At 40.9% G+C, this 26,172-nt stretch overlaps 1 protein-coding gene across 1 annotated transcript in view; it reads right to left on the bottom strand.

The window, feature by feature from the left end:
• Nucleotides 1-26,172, bottom strand: part of FAT4 (FAT atypical cadherin 4) — a 330,870-nt gene that overhangs the window by 101,250 nt on the left and 203,448 nt on the right. The window contains exons 2-4 of the mRNA XM_077476878.1: nt 17,222-17,353; nt 1,486-1,747; nt 358-708 (exon numbers count right to left, since the gene is read on the bottom strand). Coding sequence (XP_077333004.1) covers nt 358-708; nt 1,486-1,747; nt 17,222-17,353 — 745 coding nt within the window. The remainder of the gene's footprint in view (nt 1-357; nt 709-1,485; nt 1,748-17,221; nt 17,354-26,172) is intronic.

Raw genomic sequence — 26,172 nt, 5'->3', positions numbered from 1 at the left:
GGGTTGCAAGAAAGAAAGAAAGAAATTTGCATGATTCCCCCCATCAACACAGAAAGTGCTTACAGCTGAATCCCTCCTGCCGAGACATTGTATTCTCCGGGCGGGGGAAGCCAGTGATTATTGTAAGCAGCTATAGCAGTCACTAGCAAAAATTGCAAGTATAATCCATCAGGCTAGTTGTACCCAAGCTGATCGATTATCTTAATACATTCAGCCTGCCCATACACAGTTTGAATCTCAGCTGGTTCCTGCTGAACCGGCGGAGATTCCAATTGTCTATGGCCAGCCTAAATCTTGTTAGAGTATATATTCCTTAACATGATAAACTGAAATTAAATCACCACAAGTAAAACATACCTTCATCTGCATCAGTCACATTGAATATCAGAATAGTTGATCCATATGGCAAATTTTCCATTATAGAAGTGCTGTAGGAGCTCATACTGAAGACGGGAGGATTGTCATTGATATCCAGAATATTGAAGTAGACTCTGACACACGAGGACTGACCTCCTCCATCTGCAGCACACACTGTTAGTATATAATACTGCTGCATTTCGTAATCTAGTGCACGTGTGACATTAAACACTCCAGTGACCGGGTTCAAGAAGAATATGCCATCTTCATCATCATCAGTAACAGTGTATGTGATCTCTCCATTAATTCCAGAATCATCATCTGTGGCCAGGATTGCAGCTACGATGGAGCCTTTTGAATACAACATAAAAAGCAAAAACAATAAGAATAAATAAAAATGAGTATAAGACACATTACTTCTCACTTTTTCTACTGGACCCTAAAAATAACTCCACAGTATACAGGCCTATATAATGAAGAGTGTGTGTGAGGAATGTTTCCAGCACCTTTAAGCCCCATTTACACCCGTTTTGGGAACGTGGACAAAAACGCAAGCTTTTATGCACATTCTTGGAACCATGAAAAAATGCACAACACGCATTACTCTTGCGGTGCCATTATTCCTAAAGGCAACCCAAATGCAGATGGCAGTTACACATCTTGTTGCAAAATAAACAAGGGTCACTGCCAAGAAAACGTGCAGGAGCCGCATTGGCGCATTTCTCATACATAGGGCACATTTGTCAAGTGCAGGGCTTTTGATGTGATAACAAGCAAAAATATGTTTTCCAAAGTGTCCCTAAACTGTAACCTATCCCTAACTGTTAAACAGAACCAAAAACGACCCCTCTCCCTGAACTTAAACTAAAACACCCAACCCTCTACTCAATCCAAATCTCAATGCTTGCTCTAATTCCTAATATGAAACATTGGCTCCTTAAATCTTAAACCTTAAAATTTAACCTGACCCTACTACATAACATTTATCCTCAATCTACACCTAATGTTACCTTTATTTTGACTTAAAAACGACAAAACTCACAAGATAGAACAGACATCTCACTGCTAAAAAACTAAAGATTCATTAGTCCACAGATATGTACATTAATATTTATACATTTAATTTACCTGGCATGGTGTCTTCTGTCACATCAAATGAATAGACAGCCCTGGTGAACTTAGGTATGTGATCATTGACATCACTTATAGTAATATTTATTCTCATATCTGAAGACTGTAGGCCATCATCTGCCCTCACCAGGAGGGAATACTTGGAACGACGCTCTCTGTCTAGGCGCCTGGTGGCAATTAGATCTCCAGACTCTGGATCAATGCGGAAACTGTCGTCAGCCCCACTGATGATAGTGTATGTTACAAGGGCATTAGCACCCTAAAAATTAATTAAATGAAAAATAAATAATTTTAGCAATCTAGTAATTATTGTGATACTCTATATCAGTGATGGTGAACCTTGGCACCCCAGATGTTTTGGAACTACATTTCCCATGATGCTCATGCACTCTGCAGTGTAGTGGAGCATCATGGGAAATGTAGTTCCAAAACATCTGGGGTGCCGAGGTTCTCCATCACTGCTCTATATAATGCCATCCAAATTCATAATGCACTTTTTCTCTAATATGCCATGTTAGATATATCATCAAAAAATGAAAAAAATATTCAGATTCTTTAAGAAATAAAATACCATTGCTTTAGGAGGAATGCAATAGCGGTTTAGTCTATTCTTTAACTTTTTTGTAGTAAGAACAGACAAAAGTAGGGTTCTGAAATACTTCTTTGCAACCCTTGGTAAAGCTAACTTTTGCTGGCATTTCTATTGACAATGACACAGATTGGACAGTTAGCAGCATTATCCAATCAAATTCACTTGACATATGGCGGAAGATATTTGCTCTTAGTGAATTAAACAATGTAAAGGACAAACTGATCTAAGTACACTAAACTTTAGTTGTTCACTTCACAGAAGTGAAATCTTCTTTCATGGAGCTGAAGTCAGCACAACTAAATCTCGCTGTCATCTCATTACTTGGATGTTTAAAAAATAAAAATAAAATGTAAAGTAATAATTAAATGCAAACGTTTTCTTTAGATTTGGAAAGAGTGGTGAAGGGATATAAGCACTGACACGTTTCTATTGCTGTCTGTGTCCATGTTAGGGATATTTACTCTCATTAATTGTCCTGATCACCAATGTCACCAGGAATGAAGTAAGGGTAAATCCAAAATCTTAAGTTGCCACCTAAACAATTGTTCCCGTGACAACTGTCTAAGAGGCGATATTCTTCATATTGGAAAGATATCCTTTCAAACGCACACAAAATGATGATGGGAAAAGTGCTCTCTCTGGCTTTAATCCACAACAGCAATATCACATGAAACATAAAGTTCATAAAACTATATGGGACTGTTGCATCATGAATTCATTATGTACACTGTAGTGGTTATTATTACATGACACAGGAATTAGTCTTAAAGTGGAAGTAAACACATCCATAAAACAGTTTAATTTCCAGGGAATTCCGGAAATGTAACACTCCCATTGGTTGTGCTCTCAATCAAATTGTTAAACCATCCAATGGCTGGCAGCATGACTGATCACATGTGCAGCATCATGGTAGTTTTGTATTAAACAGAGGCAAAGATGGCAGCTTCCTTGGCTGAAAACGATAGGGGGGTTTACTTACACTTTAACATGGCCATCACCATGGAACGTTAATTGTTAGCAAACTCTAGTGGAAATTTTATTTGGTTCAATCACTGGAAGCTTGTAATATCCTTGGTTATTAAGATACAGTGGAATTCAAATGAACATAACCAGGGGTGAACTGACAACTCATGGGGCCCCCGGGCAATAGGAGATTATGGGGCCACCGGGCAATAGGAAAATATTATGGATCCCCTGGGCAATAGGAGATTATGGGGCCCCCAGGCAATAGCAAAAGATTATGGGGCCTCTGGGCAATAGGAGAGGATTATGGGGCCCCCGGGCAATAGGAGATTATCGGACCCTCAGCCAATAGGAGATTATGGGGCCCCCAGGCAATAGATTATGGGGCCACACAGTATACACACACACACATACAGTATACACACACAGACACACAATATACACACATAGTATACACACACACACATACAGTATACACACACACACACACAATATATACACATACACACACTGAAAAGGTACTGGAGAGGTGGGGCAGCTAGAATCTTGGGATTTAAAAAAAAGCAAAGATTTTTACATACTGTCCCTGGTTTTATTGAGGCTGGCAACCCTGATGGGGCTCCTTAGTGGCATGGGGGAGTGCCCGAGTGCCCAAATGGTCAGTCCATCCCTGAACATAACACTGAGAAAGCACTACAGCTATCAAAAATGTTGTACAAGAAAAGTAAAAAATGTGTGTTGCCCACAGAAACCAGTTTGTTTCTTCAGCTGGACATGGACTTTAGACAATGGGAAGACTTGCACTAATTGTGATTGTTTCAGGATTTCTCCTGCACCGGTTTCACCTCTTTATGGGCGTGCTTTAGTCATCTGTGCGCTCGTGTTCAGAGGGAAGCTGTGAGCAAACAGTCCCAACACCAGATAAAACAATTAAGTAAAACTATCTTACCTAGCTTTGTACCTCAAGAACATTTGTTTTGAAGCTGTCATGACCAGCCCATTGACAATAAATTGTAGTCCATTGTTATCTATGGGCATCTAAACTTTTCAATTGGAATCTGCTGCGGGCAACAAAGACATACTTCTTTTGTTCAGATTTCATTAATAAGCCTCAATGTGCTGAACTATTCGCACACCATGTCTTTCCTTATTTAAACAATTAACATGGGAATTAAATGGCTGTGAAAGGTACGTAATCTTTGTTATAATTAAAATTATGAACAGATGTTGCTTAAAACCTCACTGACATTTTTCACTCATTGTTAAAGTGTGAGTCAGCAAGGCATGTTTAACTGTTCTGTAATGTGAACTTATAAATGATACTTATATATCCAGTAGTCACACTGTATTATATTGTTAAAGTAGTGCAAACGCAAAAATGTGCCTGTCTGTATTCAGTGAAGTACACTTTCAGAAACCCCTTCTCAAACATCTCTTCCAACTAACATCCATAGCATAATGATCATATGCATGCTGCAAGCCATCTTTACCTCAACAATGGGGTTCAAAGGAGGTCTGTCTTTGGAGCTTACTCAAGAGATTTGGAACTGAAGCACTGAGAGATTCAAGATAACGTAATTCTTAATTTATAGTATACAGTATATGAGTGGGGAAGTTATTCTGTTATGTCTAATGAAGAATTAACTTTATTTGGGAAATAAGGAATCAATTACATTAAAAGTTCATTTTAAAAGAACCTTCATTCAGATTTTAGGTACATTTATTTATTTTCTATTATTCATTTATTATGTTTCTTACAAGCTAAGGCCTTCTGTGAACCATTTCCTAAAACAAAGACTGCAATTCTTAAGTTGCATTCTGTGTACCTGGGTTCACCTTACTTCCCAAAGTGTCCCTAGGTCCATATAGCAAGCTTCACAAGTAAGTATCTGAATGTGTAAATGCTCACTTCCATTTCCAGCTAAGACTCCTGAAATCTTCTTCAAAGGTTTAATATAAACCTTTGAAGGTGTTTTAAAAAAAAAATTAAAACCCAGTTTTTAGTCATCGTGTCTAAAAGCTAGCCGTGACATCATATGCATCAGACCTTGTTGTGTCTTTTATTACATCGCCATATTAGACGTTTGGAAAAGAGAGATGACTGCTGGCTATCCACTTACAATTCCAAATCCTATATTTATCTTCAGAGCATAGTCTTCAAAAGACCAGGCCATTTTCTTCAAAACTTGGGGAACTCTATTATGCAAATGTAGACCACAGTTTTAGGGAGTAAGCTCTGGCCTGTCTACCCGCAGCTTCCAACAATAGGAAGGCCAATAGGAAGGTACAGGAGCAAGAGAAAGTGGGTTAGAGTTCTGAGTTTGGAAGTTTCAGCAGCCTTACAGAGTGCTCCAGGTTGTGAAGTACCCGAGGCTACTTAAGAAGGTAATGTAAATTAACAGCATAACTTTGTACAATGCATTGCTAACATGTTGTTTCGCAGAGTGAAGCAAGGCACTGAAACCAATCAGGTTTTCTCCTGCCCAAAGAAAAACTTTGGTAGCTGTGGGTTATCACTCTTTGTTCATACCTCTATCCTTTACTTAGCTAGCCTGGTTCGCAATGACTACTTAAGGCAGAGATTGTTCAAAGAGGAACTGCTGGCCAATGAGGCTTCAACATTCCATTCCTGGACTCCAAGAGAGCATACCAGATGTCTGAGCTTTTGAAAACTAAGGGATTTCAAGAAATCTGCTTCTGGGCCCAGGTATCCCTCTACAAACAAGAGGCTCTGAACCTGTGTCTGTTTTGCTGCGCTGCTGTTGGGTTGTAAGATACCAAACTTTTTTTTACCATCTAATCCCACTGTTATACCTTGCATTCACTTTGACAGAACATTAAACATTTGTGGACAAAATGTGTACAGATACATGAAGCTGCATAAAATACAAAGTGGAATAATACACAAAGAAACCACCAAAGATTATAGGGGACTTGGTACATTTTCCAAATACGTGAGTTCCTTATTCCAAATATCAGATGAAAAAATACAAGTTAACATAATTTCAAAGATTTAACACTGTTTTATTAAACATTCCTAGAGAATTATGCATGTCTTTATAAACCACAATCTTTATTTTTTATTGGCTTGCAACTTTTTGGTCTAATATAATCCAGCTAGTTAAGCAAAATTAGTATTGCAATAATACATGATTTATGTTACAGGTAGGAAAGACAATAATTTAAACATTGATTGAAATACAATCCACAAAGGTAATGAATCTTAAACATGATATAATAATAATAAATAATGAAATATTAAATATAAAGGTTTTACATGTTATCAGAAAAAAAATGTTTTGACATAAAACCTGCAACATTACAACTGATTTAAAAAAGGCACATTTTTAGCATTGTGAAATTAACACCCTTCATTGGGCTGAGAAGCTCCATCTCTAGTCAACCCTAAGGAATTAATTAGCCATTACATTTTACCATATTCTATGCAGTGCTTTGGTTCCTTAAAGTGGTTGTAAACCCTTACAACCAACTTTGACCTACAGGTAAGCCTAGATTAAGGCTTACCTGTAGGTCCAAGAAATATCCACGGCGATATGCCACGAGTGGCGGCTCCCGTGTACATGCGCAGGAGTGCTGTCATTGCGGCTTCGCCGAATGACAGCGGCGGAGCAGCGAGACCCCCCGAGAAGATGGATGCGCCGGACTACAGGGGACAGTGGTGACTTCGCTGGCTCCTGTGTCAGGTAAGTGACACATAATGGACTACTATGCAATGCATAGTAGCCCATTATGCTTTACCTTTGCACGGAATGAAAGAGGAAGTAAACTCATCAGGGTTTACTTCCTCTTTAAATGCACACCTTATTTCATAAACTATATACAGTAGGTTGTTTCATTCTATTGGTGAACCATGCAGAGTAACCATCAACATGATCAGCTTTTTCTATGCAATTATAGACCAACGTGGGCTACCTTGGTTAAGTCTTCCTCAACACTTTTGCACAAGGGTAAAAAGTTGAAATCTGTAGAGCAACTTTGCCCTCTTGTCAACAGCTAGGGATTAGGTTTTGGGGACAATATATATTTTTTATTAAAAATATTAGGCACCAGCTGAAACTTTCCACCATTTTATTCCCCAACAAGGAAATGAGAGAGGTAAGTTAAGTGAGCTGGGATGGTATTAGAGAGGACAGAGTTTTTATCTATTATATAACTTTTTGTTTTATCTTAAGGGTTCTAATTATCCAATTGTAGGGATCAACCTGTCAATTTGAGCAGTCACAATTCAGATTATAAATGCCTCTGCCTTGTGGCAAGGTACTTGTGCTATGTTATTTATCCTGAAGGTGATTAGAAGTACTATTTCGTTTATTAGAAACCAGTAAGTGAAATCATAAATGTACCAAGTGATATATTCTCAGTAACCTAATGTAACAATACATTCTTCCTATTTAAACAATTATCCATGTTCATGTCTAAAGTGACAACTCTAGTACCAGTTACCTGCTCACTTCAGTCAGATATGTGTGCTTTGTGAAGACTTTATTTCTGGCCCTATGATACAACCCACATTAAAAAAAAAAAGCTGACCAAACAATACAAAACTGTACACTAAGAAAAAAAACTAAGAATCCCATAAGATAAAGAGGCAATAGATTTGACACAAAGCTATAAAGAATGAGAATAAACTCTAATGAAATTTTCCAGCATGCTGCAAGACGTCTATGACTCAGGGCTCAATATTATTTTTATTACTGGAGAAAATTGCCCAAGGATTAAGCCTGGCTAGAAAAGAAAATACAAATAATTAAAACATATTTCTAACTTAAAAAAGTTATTCCTGACAGCCCCCCCCCCCCCCCCCAACCTCTTATTAACAACAAAGGTAGAAAGTGCTCTGCAGTTCACAGAAAGAGCTGGGGTTGCAGGTTGACATAGTTTTGACTTAGGGACCATATTTTGCAGAGGTTACTTGTTGGCCAGTGTGACTTCATATGTATTTGCAACAGTATCGAACACTAAAACTCTGTTTTTCAGCTAAAAAGGCTTTTAATTAGAATTACTGAGCTGATTTACTGTCTCAAAGTGTCTCAAATAGGAAAAAGGTGATCCCTAATGCCACACAACTAAGAAATTACTATGCTGCAGGGGGGGGGGGAGGCGGAGTAAAACACATTGGGGGTGTGGCCTGGTCGGAGTTCTGGTCGGAGTCCACTCTGTTCACCTCTACAGGATTTCTTAGATGTGCGGCATTAGGGATCACCCTTTTCCTATCTGAGCCATTGTAGTAGTCGGGATGGCCTCCACTTTGCCTGCACTCTCAGCAGCAGCAGCAGAGGAATCCACTTTTATACCCCTCATCTACCGAGGCTGAGCAGCACACAAAGCAATATGGGGCATAGCTGGTAAGTGTCCTAGGGTATTTTGGTATTGACCTCACACTGAGGTAACCTCCAGGTACATTCGCTCTCAATTTATTCATTTCCATATACATCCTACTGTTAGAACTCTCATAGATGAAAGTAGAGCTGCATTTACAGATACACCTTGCAAAGATGTATGGCTTTAATATATACTGTATCCGCAACTGCACCCTTAACATTTATTAAAAGAGAAGTATGGGATACTTACCTAGACTGGATGTAGCAAAGGTCCAATGCTGTATCTGTCCCCCACAGCTCTAACACTGAGAACCAAGTGATCTAACACCCCTGATGGCTTGGTTCTCACAGCTCCCTGAGCAGAGAGCTGACTGGCTCAGGCTCTAAGTGGCTCGCTGAGAGGCTAAGCCGGATGCAAGTCCAGGCATTTGTGGGGTTCCCGACCATATGGTCATGATCTTGCCTGAGCCTGGACTGGCTCTGTGACATCAGCTAACAGCAGGCATCAGCTCACTGTCTGCTGAAAATGGGTCACAGGAGTGCAGAACAAAACTGCATTCCTGTGATCCACAGGAGACATACAGCCAAACAAGCTTTGGCTGTAATTCTCCTTTAAAACAGAAGCAAATGTAAATCAAGTTGTCTATGCTGACTGGTTAGGAATTTGTTTATGGAGTATTAAACTTTATCTGTAGGAAGTTCCCCTTTTCCTCGTAATTATATGACAGCATGAAATAAAATGCTGAAAGACTACCTATTATAGGATGGAGTTTGGCAGCTTTGGGTGTAGGATGTTTGCAGGGAAGGTAAGTTTCTAAGAAGTGCTTGTTTATTGTTGGCTATAGTCATGCTTCCTAAATACTTCATTAATTAAAGGACAACTCCAGCAATAAATACTTTTTATACTTTTTTATTGCCCTCTTTGACCCTGCTGAGGAGATTTAAAGTATAACTAAAGGCAAAACCTTTTTTGGATGGAGTGGAGAGGGATTAGAACACTTTTGCGGTTTGTGCCCCCGTTAAGGAGATTCACCCTCTCTATTGGTCCTGTTTACCATTATCATTGAAAGTGAAAGTAAAAGAAATGACCCAAAATTTGGGTTGTTCCCAGAAAAGTAATAGAGGGGAAATCTTCAGATGGGTACACTAGTCCTGGTGACCAGGGGGTCCCCAAGAAATTCCCTTGATTTTCAGGGATGTCGTCTCACTTCCTATTTGGCTTTGATACAGGAAGTGAAGGGAAATCTCCGCAATGGGACTCAAATGGCAAAAAATAATAATTGACATGGGTTATAATGCTTCCTTGCTCTCTTCAAAATGAAAAAAAAGTTCCACTTTAACCTCACTTTTTGTCTACGCAACAGTAGGATAAGAAATGGGATTTGAAGTTGTCACTGGGACAAAAAGACAGACAGTAAAAACTTGACAGAGGTTCAGTCTTTTGCACACTCTGGCTAATGGTATGTTTTATGTCTCGAAATCCAGAGGGGATTTAGATTTAAGAAGCTAAATAGGTAATCTCTCTCAATACCAGACTACAAAATATTGTACATATAAAATCAAAAAAGTGATCCTTTTCTAATATAAAACAGTTATCAATGTATACAAATCACAATTTAAAATGAAGGCTAAATCTGAAATCATAGCACCTAATTACATTTAAACACCAGTGGTATCTGGAAAGGTGGTACTGCTACAAGGGAAGGTCTCAAATAGGGATCTGCTTTATGGATAAAATGTACATCAGCTTTAAGAAACACAAATAACATAAAAAATGTGGAATGATTCTTGTTTTTTCTAGAAAACACAATCACAGTGTAGTACTCCAACATTTGGCGTAATGCAAAGTACAAAAGTACAAAACAAAAAAAAATGAACAAACTCTGGGATATATACATAGCGAATATTTTTACATATTGTAAACAAAGAAATTAGTACAAAAAGGATAATACACGTGCATATGTGTTTACATTTCCTTTTTTTATTTACCTTCTATAACCACTTTCAGACCGGACCATTTTGCTGGTAAATGACCAGAGGTCTTTTTACACTTTGGCACTGCGCTGCTTTAACTGGTAATTGCGCGGTCATGCAATGTTGTACCCAAACAAAATTTGCGTCCTTTTCTTCCCACAAATAGAGCTTTCTTTTGATGGTATTTGATTGCCTCTGCGATTTTTATTTTTTGCGATATAAACGTAAAAAGACCGCAAATTTTGAAAAAAAATGATATTTTCTACTTTTTGTTATTAGAAAAATCCAATAAACTCAATTTTAGTCATACATTTAGGCCAAAATGTATTCAGCCACATGTCTTTGGTAAAAAAAAAGTCAATAATTGTATATTTATTGGTTTGCGCAAAAGTTGTCACATCTACAAACTAAGGTACGTTTTCTGGAATTTACGCAGCTTTTAGTTTACGACTGTCTATCTCATTTCTTGAGGTGCTAAAATGACAGGGCAGTACAAAACCCCCCCAAATGACCCCATTTTGGAAAGTAGACCCCCTAAGGAAATTGATAAGAGGCATGTTGAGCCCATTGAATATTTTATTTTTTTGCCTCAAGCGATTGAATAATGACAAAAAAAAATTTTTTTTTTTTTTTTTACACAAAGTTGTCACTAAATGATATATTGCTCACACATGCTATGGGCGTATGTGAAATGACACCCCAAAATAAATTCTGCTGCTTCTCCTGAGTACGGGGATACCACATATGTGGGACTTTTTGGGAGCCTAGCCGCGTACAGGGCCCCGAAAACCAAGCACCGCCTTCAGGCTTTCTAAGGGCGTAAATTTTTGATTTCACGCCTCACTACCTATTACAGTTTTGAAGGCCATAAAATGCCAAGATGGCACAAAACCCCCACAAATGACCCCATTTTAGAAAGTAGACACCCCAAGCTATTTGCTGAGAGGCATGTTGAGTCCATGGAATATTTTATATTTTGCCACAAGTTGCGGGAAAATTACAAACTTTTTTTTTTTTTTTTTTTTTTTCACAAAGTTGTCACTAAATGATATATTGCTCATGCATGCCATGGGCATATGTGAAATGACACCCCAAAATAAATTCTGCTGCTTCTCCTGAGTACGGGGATACCACATATGTGGGACTTTTTGGGAGCCTAGCCGCGTACGGGGCCCCGAAAACCAAGCACCGCCTTCAGGCTTTCTAAGGGCGTAATTTTTTGAGTTCACTTCTCACTACCTATTACAGTTTTGAAGGCCATAAAATGCCAAGATGGCACAAAACCCCCACAAATGACCCCATTTTAGAAAGTAGACACCCCAAGCTATTTGCTGAGAGGCATGTTGAGTCCATGGAATATTTTATATTTTGCCACAAGTTGCGGGAAAATTACAAACTTTTTTTTTTTTTCACAAAGTTGTCACTAAATGATATATTGCTCACGCATGCCATGGGCATATGTGAAATGACACCCCAAAATAAATTCTGCTGCTTCTCCTGAGTACGGGGATACCACATATGTGGGACTTTTTGGGAGCCTAGCCGCGTACGGGGCCCCAAAAACCAAGCACCGCCTTCAGGCTTTCTAAGGGCGTTACAGTTTTGAAGGCCATAAAATGCCAAGATGGCACAAACCCCCCCCCCAAATGACCCCATTTTAGAAAGTAGACACCCCTAAATTTAGGGGTACACTAGTGAGACTAGGTAATAAATGGCGGGTGCCCTGAAACTATAAAAAAATAACTAACCAACCAGCGTCACCTGTAACAGTTATATGGTGATCACTGGTGAAAGGGTTAACTAGGGGGCAATCAGGGGGCTTTATGCGGTAGTATATGGGGGTCCCTGGCGCTATAAAAAGCTGCGGCGAACCTAAATACCTACCTGCCTAACTAGCGTCACCTGTGACACTAATACAGCGATCAGAAAAACGATCGCTTATTAGGCTGGGTTCACACTGGAGCGATGCGGGAACGCCACGAATGCGCGGCGGGTTCCCGCATCGCATGCCTCCCGGCGGCAGTTCACACTGCCCTATGCGAACTGCTGGGAGTGTCAGTGAAATGTTAATGACACCCCCAGATCAGTTCGCATATCGCAGTGCGATCTGCAAACTTGGATCGCATGGTGTGAACACCCATGCGATCCGATTCTGCTGCGGACCAAAAAAAGGGTCCCGTGCGAGTTTGCGGCGGGTGCGGCGGGTGCGACACGAATTCAGCCATACTATCTGTATAGCTGAACTCGAATCGCACAGAGATGGGATGTGATTTGCACTGCAGTGCGGTGCGAATCACATCCGTTCTCATAAACCGCTGCAATGTGAACCCAGCCTTAGTGACACTGGCGACGGGGGGTGATCACGGGGTTAAACCTTTATTGGGGGGGGTTAGGGGGGTACCTTAGAACTAAAGGGGGCTAACCCTAACTGCCCTAACAGTTACTAGTCACAAATGACACCTGCCGGGTGATCAGGGGGTTAAACCTTTATTAGGTAATAAATGGCGGGTGCCCTGAAACTATAAAAAAATAACTAACCAACCAGCGTCACCTGTAACAGTTATATGGTGATCACTGGTGAAAGGGTTAACTAGGGGGCAATCAGGGGGCTTTATGCGGTAGTATATGGGGGTCCCTAGCGCTATAAAAAGCTGCGGCGAACCTAAATACCTACCTGCCTAACTAGCGTCACCTGTGACACTAATACGGCGATCAGAAAAATGATCGCTTATTAGGCTGGGTTCACACTGGAGCGATGCGGAAACGCCGCGAATCCGCGGCGGGTTCCCGCATCGCATGCCTCCCGGCGGCAGTTCACACTGCCCTATGCGAACTGCTGGGAGTGTCAGTGAAATGTTACTGACACCCCCAGATCAGTTCGCATATCGCAGTGCGATCTGCAAACTCGGATCGCATGGTGTGAACACCCATGCGATCCGATTCTGCTGCGGGCCAAAAAAAGGGTCCCGTGCGAATTTGCGGCGGGTGCGGCGGGTGTGGCGGGTGCGGCGGGTGCGGCGAATGGCTGAACTCGAATCGCACAGAGATCGGATGTGATTTGCACTGCAGTGCGGTGCGAATCATATTCGTTCTCATAAACCGCTGCAATGTGAACCCAGCCTTAGTGACACTGGCGACGGGGGGTGATCACGGGGTTAAACCTTTATTGGGGGGGTTAGGGGGGTACATTAGAACTAAAGGGGGCTAACCCTAACTGCCCTAACAGTTATTACAGTCACAAATGACACCAATGCAAAAAAAAAAAAAAAAAAAAAAAAAAATGACATTGGTGTCACTGTGACTGGGGGGCAGGGGTAATTGGGGGGGTGATCGGGGGGTAAAGGGGGGGTGTGAGTGTGCCTGGCATGTTCTACTGTGTGTGGGATGTGTTGGTGCAACTCACTGATCCGCTCTCCTCCGTGTCGGAACGAAAAATACCGACACGGAGGAGAGAATACATCACTTCCTCTCCTGTGTTTACATTACAGGAGAGGAAGTGATGTCACCGGGGATTTCCATTCGTCGGGAGCGATCGCGAGGGGGTGGCCATGAATGAATGGCCGTCCCCTCGTCCGGGATCGCTCCCGAACGAAAACCGACCGCCGCAGGCACCGGGCGGGGGCCCGATCGGGCCCCCGACCCGCGGGAGGCAAAGCACGTACATGTACGTGCTTATGCCTGCCCGTGCCATTCTGCCGACGTACATCGGCGTGAGGCGGTCGGCAAGTGGATAAGCTGCTTCCAACATGCATCTACAGAGAGTTAAATATAGTACTAAAATATTTATGTGATGAAAAACACAGTCAGAATCCCACACAGGAAAATTAGCATTTACCATTGCAGAATTCCTATGCGTATCTGTAATATTGTACACATCATGTTCTTTAATATTAAACATGATGTGCACTGTCATCAAATGTGCTAGTTATTAATATTTTATTTAAGAGCAGAGTATTAGAAATGCAGCCTTTGTCCTCATTTAAAAATGACTTCTTTGTGTTGTAAATCATACCCACCATGTACATATTTTTGGCAAACATACATCTTTCCTCGTATGCCTGAATGCTTGGCCGTCAGCTAAGCTTTCCATTTCTTTCCCCTACTTATTTCCTAGCTTGTATGGATATAAGCAGTTAATATATTGTAAATGGAGTAGTGCTTGTAGTAGTGAATGATGCAGCAAGGGAAAGTAAAAAAAAATATTCCAAAGGAGTGGCAGATAAGTTATTATAACTGTAAAGTTGTGCTTAACCACTTCGGCCCCAGAAGATTTTACCCCCTTCCTGACCAGAGCACTTTTTGTGATTCGGCACTCCGTTGCTTTAGCTGACAATTGCACGGCCCTGCAACGTTACACCAAAACAAAATTGACATCCTTTTTTTCCCACAAATAGAGCTTTCTTTTGGCGGTATTTGATCACCTCTGTGTTTTTAATTTTTTGCGCTATAAACAAAAAAGCGACAATTTTGAAAAAAAAGCAATATTTTTAACTTTTTGCTATAATAAATATCCCCAAAAATTATATAAAAAAACGAATGTTTTCCTCAGTTTAGGCCGATATGTATTCTTCTACATATTTCTGTTAAAATCGCAATAATTTTATTAGTAATGGCGGCAATCTGCAATTTTTATCATGACTGCGACATTATGGCGGACACTTTTGACACTATTTTGGGATCATTGTCATTTATACAGTGATCAGTGCTATAAAAATGCACTGATTACTGTGTAAATAAAGCAAAGGCATGCCCTGCGTGTATGCAATTCTGTGTATGCATTTTCGTGTTACTCAGTATGTTATACACAAGGTATAATAAAATGTTCTTTGCTAAGACTGCTTTTTGGTATACATCTCTCATTCAAAAACTCCCCCTTTTTGTTGGAACCCATAAAAGCAACACTGTGTTTTATATCCCACATGCTTACTTTATATAGTGATTGGCCTCATTTAAAGTCCCACTGACCACTTTCCCTTTGCTTTGTCTAAAATTTGGGATGGAGGCCAACTACTTTTGGTGCCTTGGACCACATCATTCTTTATTGATTACTGTGTAAATTACACTGGCAGGGAATTGGGCTAAACACTAGGGGGCGGTCAAGGGGTTAAGAGTGTCCTAGGGAGTGATTCTAACTGTGGGAGGGATGGGCTACAATTGACATGACATCGATCACTGCTCCCGATGACAGGGAGCAGTAGATCCCTGTCATGTCACTAGGCAGAATGGGGAAATGCCTTGTTTACATAGCCATCTTCCGTTCTGCGGCTCCGTGACATGATCGTGGGACACCAGGGGACATAGAGTCTGCGGGTCCTGGGGGCATGGTCACGCTGTACGTGGTGGGATCAATCGCCCGCTAGCACTACCAATTGAGGGGGCGTACAAGTACGCCCATTTGCCCACCGCTGCCATTGTGCCGACGTATATCGGCGTGCAGCGACCAGAAAGTGGTTAAAGCTAAACTCCAGGAAGATACAAAAGATATAAATTATTATAGGTAGGTATTCATTATTAAATTACTAAAGGAGTAGTTTGGGGGATAGAAAAAAACAAACACAAATACTCACCTCTATGCTCCAACATTGGTGTGATGATGCAGCTGTCCCCTGCTGGCTCTAAGCCCAAGAACTGAGAAATTACATGACCACTGATTGTTCAGTTCTCAGTCCACTCTGCCTCTCCAGTGTTTACTAGAGTGCCAGACTGGAGAGGGGGCAGGTGCAGCTGGGTTCAACTCTCAGCCACACGCTAAGAGACAGAACCAGCTGCCAATCAAGCAGCAGCGTGGATCCTGACAATATGGACAGGATCCTTTCAGCGTTTAGAGCAGCTCTATGAAAGCCTACTGTCAGCTGCCATGCACATCGCTGGATTGAGATGGGACTCAGGTACTTAGGTAAGTATAACAGGCGGCATGGAGGCTGCAGCCAGGTTTTTTATCCTAATGCATAGAATTCATTTAAGTAAAAAAGCTTCTGGCTTTAAAACCACTTTAAGTTATTGTTTGGTGCTCATCGAGTGAAGGCTTCTTGTGTTGGAGCTGCCTCACCAGAGCCATTGAGCTTGTTTGAAGTTTTCCTTCATCTGACTAAACTTGCAAGTTTAAGCCCTTGTACACACGGTCGGACATTCTGACAACCAAATCCGTTGGATTTTGTCCGACGGATTTTGTCCGACGGATTTTGTCCGAAACTGTTGCATACACACGGTCGGACAAAGTTGTCGGAAAATCCAATCGTTCAGAACGTGATGACGTTATTTCGTTAGGACGGGACTAAGTTCAGGCTAGTAGCCAATAGCTTTGGTCTAGGAATTTGATCTGAGCATGCGTGGCACTTTGTCCGTCGGAGTAGGCTACACATGATCGGAGTATGTCCGATCGGAGCATTTTGTCGGAAAATTTTACGGACAAGTTGGAAAACTTGGTCCGTCGGATACTCCGACGGAAACAGTCCGATGGAGACCACACACAGTCGGAATATCCGAAAAAACATTCCATCGGAATCTCCGACAGTGTGTACAAGGGCTAAAAGTTCCCAGCCATTCTTTTGAGTATGTTGTTCTGGTATATTGTGTGGTAGGACTGTGTAAATGTCAGGATTAGATGGACAGAAGTGCCATTACTTTGCCAGTTAAAACAGTTCCAATATATATATATATATATATATATATATATATATATATATATATATATATATATATATATATATATATATATATTATTTCATCTGTATAGCCTGGCGTTCAGCTTTAAACAATAACTTGGAGTGCACTACTCATTCGCAGAGTGAAAAAAAACTAGACTTCTGTCGAAGGGCAAATACTAGTTTCTAAATATGTAAAAAAATATAGTTTTGCATACCTCATCAGCATCTGTGGCTGTTAATTGCATTATTTTAAATCCATCTCCAATATTCTCTTCTATGGTGAGATCAAGTATATCTGTTGGGAATATTGGTGGGTTGTCATTTATATCCTGTAGTGTTATCTCCACCTGAAAGAAAAACAATGGCTGGTTAGTATGTTATTTATGGCACATCAGACAACACAGTCATTTAAAAAGCAAACTATAATTATTCCCTTCGTTTTCATTCATAGTCCCACAAATACCCGTTGATTCTGCCAATGAAGTTTACCTAATGCAACTTCCTGGGATGGTGTGGCAACAGTGCCGCACTGCTCCAGAATTTAAAGCAGTGTTGCCACTCTCATGTAGGCTGTACCTGCTTGTACTACAGTGGGATGAAAAAATGTTGCAGGGGGTATGGCAACTAGCATTGTCACTGCTGATTCATAAGCCTGTAGCTTGCCAATTAGTATCTGGCCACAACTCGTCCTGCCCATTGCTTTCTGGATTGAAAACGCTGCTTCTTTTGCTGAAACCCTCTACCTGTGAGCTGCAGTGTCTGGAAGGGGGAGTGGGTAAGACACAATTGAAAGGGTATGTGGCTTAGTGAGGTAATATAACAAAAGTTATTTTTTTTTACTTTATTGGTCTTGTGCATCACATAGTAACTGGATTTGGTACTTGTTCCGACTGTTATACAGAAGCCTTCAGTTGTACTTTAACCACTTGTCTACTGGGCACTTTCATCCCCTTCCTGTCCAGGCCAATTTTCAGCACTGTCGCACTTTGAATAACAATTTAATTCAATTCAGTCATACAACACTATACCCAAATGCATTTTTTAGCATTTTTTTTCACACAATTAGAGCTTTCTTTTGGTGGTATTTAACCACTTCCCACCCGGCCAATGCACATATATGGCCGGGTGGGAGCCGTCTACTTCTGATAGGACGTTCAGGAACATCCTTCAGAAGGACCGGGATCACGTGTGCGCGTGCCCGCGCAGCGGCGCGATCCCGATGTGCTCGTGTCACCCGGACACGGCGCATCTCAGATCGGCAGGAGGGCTCTGTGATTGGCCCTCCTGATCACATGACAGCCGTGTCCAATCACGGCCGTCATGTGATGTAAACAAACAGCCGGTTGCTAGGCAATCGGCTCCTCCTCTCCTCACACAGAAGTCATCGCTGAGGAGAGGAGAGCAGATCGCTGCAGCCGGCTGATGATCAGTGAGTATGAGCTGTTTTTTACAGCTTTTTACTCACTGATCACCAGTCTAGTGTAAACACACAACACACCACACAGTATAAACACAGTCCCCACATATATCCCCAAAACACACATGTCCCCAAAACATACATGTCCCCAAATAATAAAAACACATGTCCCTAATAATAAAAACATGTCCCCCACATATGTCCCACTAAAATCACATGTCTCAATGATTATCTGCACACATATGTACGTGATCACCTGCACACATATGTACATGATCATTTGCGTACATATGTCCGTGATCACACAAACCAATTATTATACACTTAACGGAATTTTTTTTACCAAAAACATGTAGCAGAATACATTTTGGCTTAAATTTATGATAAAATTTGATTTTATTGGATTTCTTTTAAAATAGAAAAAAGAAAATATAGTTTTTTTTCCAAATTTCCGCTTTTTTTGCGCTTATATCGCAAAAAATAAAAAACGGAGTCGTGAATAAATACCACCAAAATAAAGCTCTATTTGTGCGAAAAAAATAATAAAAATTTAATTTGGGTACAGTGTAGCATGATCGCGCAATTGTCACTGAAAACGCTAGAGCAAGGAAAGCTGAAAACTGGGCTGGGAAGGAAGGGGGCGAAAGTGTCCTGTATTGAAGTGGTTAATCACCAGTGTTTTTTTTTGCCAAAAAAACAAAAAAAGTCCAAACAATAGGCACTGATAGGCTGCACTGATGGGTACTGATGAGGCAGGACTTATGAGCACTGATGAGATGGCACTGATGGGCACTGATGAGGATGCACTGATGGCACTACTAGATGGCACTGATGGGCACCAATAGGTGGCACTAATGGGCTCTGGTAGGTAGCACGGATAGGCGGCACTGATAGGTGGCACTGATGGGCACTAATAGGCAGCACTGATAGGTGACACTGGTGAGGAGGCACTGATGGGCACTGATTGGCAGCACTGATGAGCACTCATCGGCAGCACTGGTGGGCACTGATTGGCAGCGCTGGTGGGCACTGTTGAGACTGCACTGATAATCAGGACACTGATAATCAGTGCCCTGTTTATCAGTGTTGATGCCCCTTTAACACAAGCTGGTTATCAGCTCTCTTTTTCTCTCCTCACGCTGTCAGCTGTCATAACCAGCTTGTGTTGACATCCATGATCAGTTGTCACTTGACACAAGAGATCACATGGTAAAGGGCTGCTATGATTGGCCCTTTACCCCGATCTGTGATCAGCTGAGTCTAAAGTACTCGGCAATCACAGTGCACATGACCCCCATGCCACAGGGGGCGCCCGAGAAGCGTTATCACGGGAGGACACCAATAGACACTCTCCCGGCAAAGTAAGACCACGCTATAGCTCTCATTTGGCTATAGTGCAAACAGGAAGGGGTTAAAGCAGGGCTGAAGCCAAACAATTAAACAAAGTACCTATTTGTAAACAATTATTCCTACCAGTATACGAGGGGACTTCAAAAAGTGTCCACACTTTGTTATATTTGAAAGAGTTTAAAAAAGTGTGGAAACTTTTTGAAGTTTTTTTTAGTTTTAATTCAGTTCAGATATCCCTTTTCTTCACACTCAGCTACTGCTGCTGGCCATTAACCTTCTATATTAGGTAAAGACTTTGCTGAAATTCCAAAGATCAGTCATTCATAGTGCAGCGTGAGCAAAATATACGTTTGTAGCAAAGGCATGGCAATTACCGCTTCACAAATTGAACTGACTAAAGCTATCGAGTGAGTTACTTTCACAGGATTCAGCCTTAAAATGAAAGGAAAGAATAACTGTATTTTTAAAGTTAGCTGTTTAGTATGGCCTGGCGGGCATTTGGACTTAATCAAGTGTAAATACAGTTGAAATTCACAGGCTCAGTGGCATATATCTGCCAAGAGCTGCCTGAAAACCCCTATTCAACCCCTGAAGAATGTAATTGACATACAGATGAGGAGAGATAAAACACTCTTTGATATGTTTATACATCACAGTCCATCAGCGATAGAATACAAATTTTCCAATTTATAGGAAATCAATGAACTTTTTTATTTAGTTTCAAAGCAAACAAGCTTTCTTACTAGAAGGGCATCCTGCTCTCTCATTCATTAGGATCCAAACAAATGCCCTTTTGCATGTGTTGTGTTTATGTATTCTTTAAATAATAACAGAGCTTTTTGAAAGATACAGACCCGGGCTATTTGTGAGTTGGTTTTCATATACGTAGCTGTTTGTTTTACAAGCTTTCAGATACAGCTCTGAAAGACGGAGTTGTTTGTTGTCTTTAATTGTTGGATGGGCTGTAGATGCCTAGGCTCCGATAAGGGAAACTAAACAGCTGCTTTATGTCAGCCCCAAGAGCCAATTATTCCCTTAACATGTGCAGTGCTAAATGGTCACCAGAAATACTAGGACCACCAGCAAGGCACAATTTAGCTGTGGCCTGTCTAAATCTAGTAGCATTTAACCCCTGGCACTAGTGCTCTACAAGACGGTCCACATCTGAATGGTTAGCCAAGCCCTGAAAGAGAAGGCTGTGCTTTCAGCGGCCTGAGTTTGTGGTGGGGCTGCTGCATGCTTTTTCTCTTTCTATCGGGAGATCTGGGGAACCTGTCACATAAGTCATATGGGTGCTGCTAAAAAATACACAGTTTTTCAGAAAGGTAGTTGCTTGGCTGTCCTGCTGATCTGCCTTTACTATTTTGTGAGCCATGGGCCCACAATAAACATGCATACAGTGAAATCGGAACTATCCCCAACAGCTAAGAATAAGTTCCCATTCACATTTGAGCATTTTTCAGCTCTTTTCCCAAAGCCTGAATATGCTTTGCTAAATATGTATAGCCCCATTCTTTCTAATTAGCCCTGTTCATGCTTGTACGCTCAGTACGCCCGCATGCACTTTTTAATTTTTTTTGTGTATTCAGGTGTTTTTAGCCCCAGAGACTTCAGTGGGGGTGCCTGTAAACGCACAATATTTGAAAATGTTATTTTTACCTGAAGAACCTGTTTCTCTAGAGCTGCTCACCTCCCCTTGCCAAGCCCAGGAAACATACACGTGACGCTTGATGCATGTGCAAAAATGCATTTAAAGATTTCAAGTGGGTCTTCACTCTCAATTTGAATGCAAGGTCCATAAAGACATGGATGAGCAAGTCTGGATGGAGGAACTTGAGTGGTCTGCACAGTCCTGACCTCAACCTGATAGAACACCTTTGGGATGAATTATGCCACGTACACACGACCGGACTTTTCGACAGCAAAGCTCCGACAGAGCGAATCCGTCGGACAATTCGATCGTGTGTGGGCTCCATCGGTCCTTTGCTGTCCAAAAATCTGACGGACTTTAGAAATAGAACATGTTTCACATTTTTCCGCCGGAACTCCGCCGAACCCAGTTCCTATAGAGAAATCCGCTCGTGTGTATGCTAGTCCGATGGATGAAAACCGACGCTAGGGCAGCTATTAGCTACTGGCTATAAAATTCCTTATTCTAGTCCGGTTGTACATCATCACTTTCGAATCTGTCGGACTTTGGTGTGATTGTGTGTGGCCAAGTCCGTTCATTCGGAAAGTCCGTCGGAACTCCGCCAAAAGTCCGTCAGAAAGGCCGTTGGACCTAGTCCGTCGAAAAGTCCGCTTGTGTGTACGCGGTATTAGAGTGGAGACTTCGAGCCAGTGCTTCTCATCCACATCACTGCCTGACCTCACAAATGCGCATCTGCAAGAATGGTCAAACATTCCCACAGACACACACCTAAACCTTGTGGATAGCCTTCCCAGAAGAGTTAAAGCTGTCATAGCTGTAAAGGGTAGACCAACTCAATATTGAACCCTATATCCCCCCCCCCCCTATACATTGTAAAGTGCTACATAAACTGTTGGCACTATATAAATCGTATATAATAATAATAATGGACTAAGACTGGAATGCTATTAAAGTTAATGTGCGTGTAAAGGCAGGCGTTACAATACTTTTGGTAATTTAGTGTCTCTGTTTGGTAAATTTGACCTGCTTGGGAAATCCCAAAGGTTATGCTTGTTACTGGGGAAAATATTCTCTACTCTATCCAAAAAAAGGAAAACTCTTTAACAAAAGATACACTTCAGATCTCTCATTAACAATTAATATGGGTATTATTGTTATAATCCTTGAAGGAGATTTATAGAAATAACACAATTAATCTGGTGTAAGAATGAAAAAAATGTAGTGGGGGTAAAAAACATTTATTGTAACCACTAAAAATAGTTCAAACTGTATTATAAAAAAAAAAAAAAAGTTGCATTCCATGGCTGATCCCACTGAGGCCGCATGAGTCATTTATAATGCTTATGTTCATACTTCTATTAAAAAAGTCCTTATCTTGCTATTTACAAGTATTGCAGTGATGTTGTTGTTTCTGTTGTCTAATATACCCCTCATAAAAAATATAAGGAGACAACAAAGGTCAGCAGTAGAAGACAGAAGTTCAAACAACTTCCAGCTAATTAAAGCATCAAAAATATTCCTTCGAATTTAGGCTGATTAGAAAGAAAGACGGAGAGATTAATAGATGGCGAGGAATGCTATCTGGAAGCAGTGTGCTTTAAAAGTGGAGACAGTCATATTTCAAAGTGAAGTAAACTTGAAATACTACTGACTCGGAGTACTCCTTCACTAAGCTTCCCTACAAAAGCATGCATAACACTTCAAAAATGTATTTGATGCGTAATTAAAAAATTGGATGAACCAGGAATGATTAACATATGAACTTTCACAATCTGCTAAAAGCAAATGCAAAACAATGTTACAGCTTGCTAACAGATTTACACCACTTAATGTGGCCACTTGGCCACAGAGGGGTTTCATTTGTGCCAAAATGTCATTGTTTTCATGACATTTCCTTAATTAAAAATGTAAGACTGAAGATTGATGTCATGTGTTTTTTTTTTTTTTGGATCACTGCATAGAACTATGTAGCACTTGCAAAATGTGGATAGAAGGTTCATTTTCTTCAAACGTCATCATATGTCAGATTCAGAGTCTCTCTAATTGCTGTGTTGTATGACAATTAAAGGTCTATGTATAAGATGCCCCTGACTTTCAGGACTAACAGATGGCGAGGCCACACTGGTACATATATGCATTTCTTTGTTTCCAGCACAATATGGGCAGTGGGTACCTGCCCCAAATGTCACAAAGCAGCAAGGCTCCCTTGTACTTACAAAGGACGTACCCTGTAGGTTTATTGTTAGGAGCAGAATAAAGTAGCAAGAATTACATTTCTAGAGTGCAATACTTCCCTTTGTCAGATGGGGGTATTTCACTCGGGAACTTAATTCTTGTATGCTTTAATCTGCTCCTAAAAATAAATCCCAAGGATAGCTAAAAGAGACTGGAGACTGTGTCAAAACCTCTCACCTCATCAGATCATTATTTCTGCTAATGAAGAAATATTCAACCTTACTGAATTTATTTTTTGTACAGACACAAATTGCATTAAAGTATAAGTCATGCCAAAAAATTCAAGGCAGTACATGTCTGAATTACATGTAAATTGTTCATGTTTTATGCCTTTAAAGTCTACGTTTAAAAATATTAGCACAAGAGACGGTGCTTACATTTGATCAGAAGTGTCCCTTGTGCTGGTTACTGTTGTCTTAGCTGAAATTCAAAGTTTTCTGAACTATCCTTTCGGCCCCACATCCAATCAATGTCCAAAGCTTGCCGCCTAAACCTCTACAACATCACCAAAATATGCCCCTTCCTAACCAATGCCACCACAAAGCTCTTATGTTACTCTCTGGTCATCTCTCGCCTTGACTAATGCAACTCCCTCCTCATTGGCTTACCTCTACATAGGCTATTTCCCCTTCAGTCCATCATGAATGATTCTGCCGGACTCATCCACCTTACCAACCGTTCAGTGTCTGCTACTCTTCTCTGCCAATCCCTCCAGTGGCTTACACCCACCCAACGAATTCAATTTAAAATACTAACAATAAATTACAAAGCCATACACAATTCAGCCCCTAACTACATCACTAACCTAGTTTCAAAATACCAACCTAATTGTTCTCTTCATTCCTCCCATGACCTCCTGCTCTCTAGCTCCCTTGTCACCTTCTCCCATGCTTGCCTCCAGGACTTTTCCTGAGCCTAATCTGTCTGACTATCTCCTACTCTGTAAACTTTTAGATGATCTCTGAACACCCTTCTCTACAGAGAGACCTATCCTGCCTGCACCTAACAACTACAATATTATTTCCTCTATCAGTCATCCCCCACAGTTATTACTTTTTTTTATCACTTTACTTCCCTCTTAAATTGTAAGCTCTAATGAGCAGGGCCCTCTGATTCCAACTGTATCAAACTGTATTGTAATTGAACTTTTTGTCCTTATATTGCCCTTATATTGTAAACTGTTGGTGCTATATAAATTCTGCCTGCCCCCACAGCAAAAATCAGTGCTGCAGGGGTTAATAGAGCTGCTGGATCTATCATTGGGAGTCACCAAGAGTGCCATTTGGGCCTGTTTTTTTCTGCCCTTTCCCCCATTCATATAAGCTGTACTATAGCTTCCATCAACAGAAAGAGCTATATGAATAGAAGAGGGGAAGATTAAGGTCTGCTTCCTCCATGTATAGAGCACTTTTTATTAATGGAAGCCATAGGGGAGCTTCTATGAATTGAGGAGATGAGCAGAAAAGATGAGCATAGCTGACACTCCTAATGAGTGCTTATGACAGGTCCAGTGGCTGTATTACCCCCCACAGCACCAGAGAATTATAACTGAGGGGGGAAAAGGATGGAAGATTTCAACTAGGCCCATTAGCAGATGCACAAGGGTCCTTGCTTATTAAAGTGGATGTAAACCTTATTCATGAAATTTGACCTAAGCACATATATCTGTAGTGCTTACTTATCTCTCTCCAAAGCCCTAAGTTCTGTGTCGTTCTGCTGCTCCGTTCTTCTGTTAGCAGCATGATAACTTCTGACAAGTTCTCTGACAACTGAGATAGAACCAGCCTGAAATGTGTGTCGGTGGGTGCTATAAATAGATTAGCAGAGAGCTGGTCTATTTACAGCACAGTTCTGCACATTCCTTCCTTCCTCTGCCTATGTGGAGTGGGGGTGTGTGCCTTTCCTCCAATCAGCTGTCACACAGTGTATGCCAAGACTTCACTCCTGTGCTGAATGAGGAAGTAACAATTCTAACAAGATGTGCACTTTCTAAAGAATATAGCAAGCTGAAGGCAGCAGATATACATGTAAAACTTATGTAGGAAGATTTGTGTGCATCATCTGAGGCTGTTCACTTCACTGGGTATATGTGAGCATTTATGCCTACTTTAAAACTAAGTTATGTCCACTAAAGATAGGCTTTAAAGATCCTTCAAGTTTAGAAAAATACCTATTGATCCTTCAGAAATGTGCTCACAAGTCTTGTTGTGGGCAAGAATAAAAAGAGGTTGTCAGCCCTGCCCAAAGTATTTTTTTCCTAAACTACAGAACACTCCTACTCTCAGATCTCCAAAATATGAACTATATACTGTATTTCTGATAAACATTTTTTTTTACTTACCAAACAGATATAACAAAATTGTTCCAGCAGTAGAGTATATTAAACAGACCAAAAAGGAACAAATAAGAGAAGTTCATTGGGTTTACATATACTTTAAGTTAGACATAGATGAGCAGACTTCCCTCTTAAGAATAATGAGACTTTGCCCAACCTCGATCAATGCAGCCAGTCC

This window comes from Lithobates pipiens, unplaced genomic scaffold (genome assembly GCF_037356315.1).
Source record: "Lithobates pipiens isolate NorthernLeopardFrog02 unplaced genomic scaffold, aLitPip1_a1.2 Scaffold_13, whole genome shotgun sequence".
In the NCBI taxonomy this organism is placed as follows: Eukaryota; Metazoa; Chordata; class Amphibia; order Anura; family Ranidae; genus Lithobates; species Lithobates pipiens.
The sequence above is the reverse complement of the archived record's forward strand: the minus strand, read 5'-3'. Positions and strand labels throughout refer to the sequence as shown.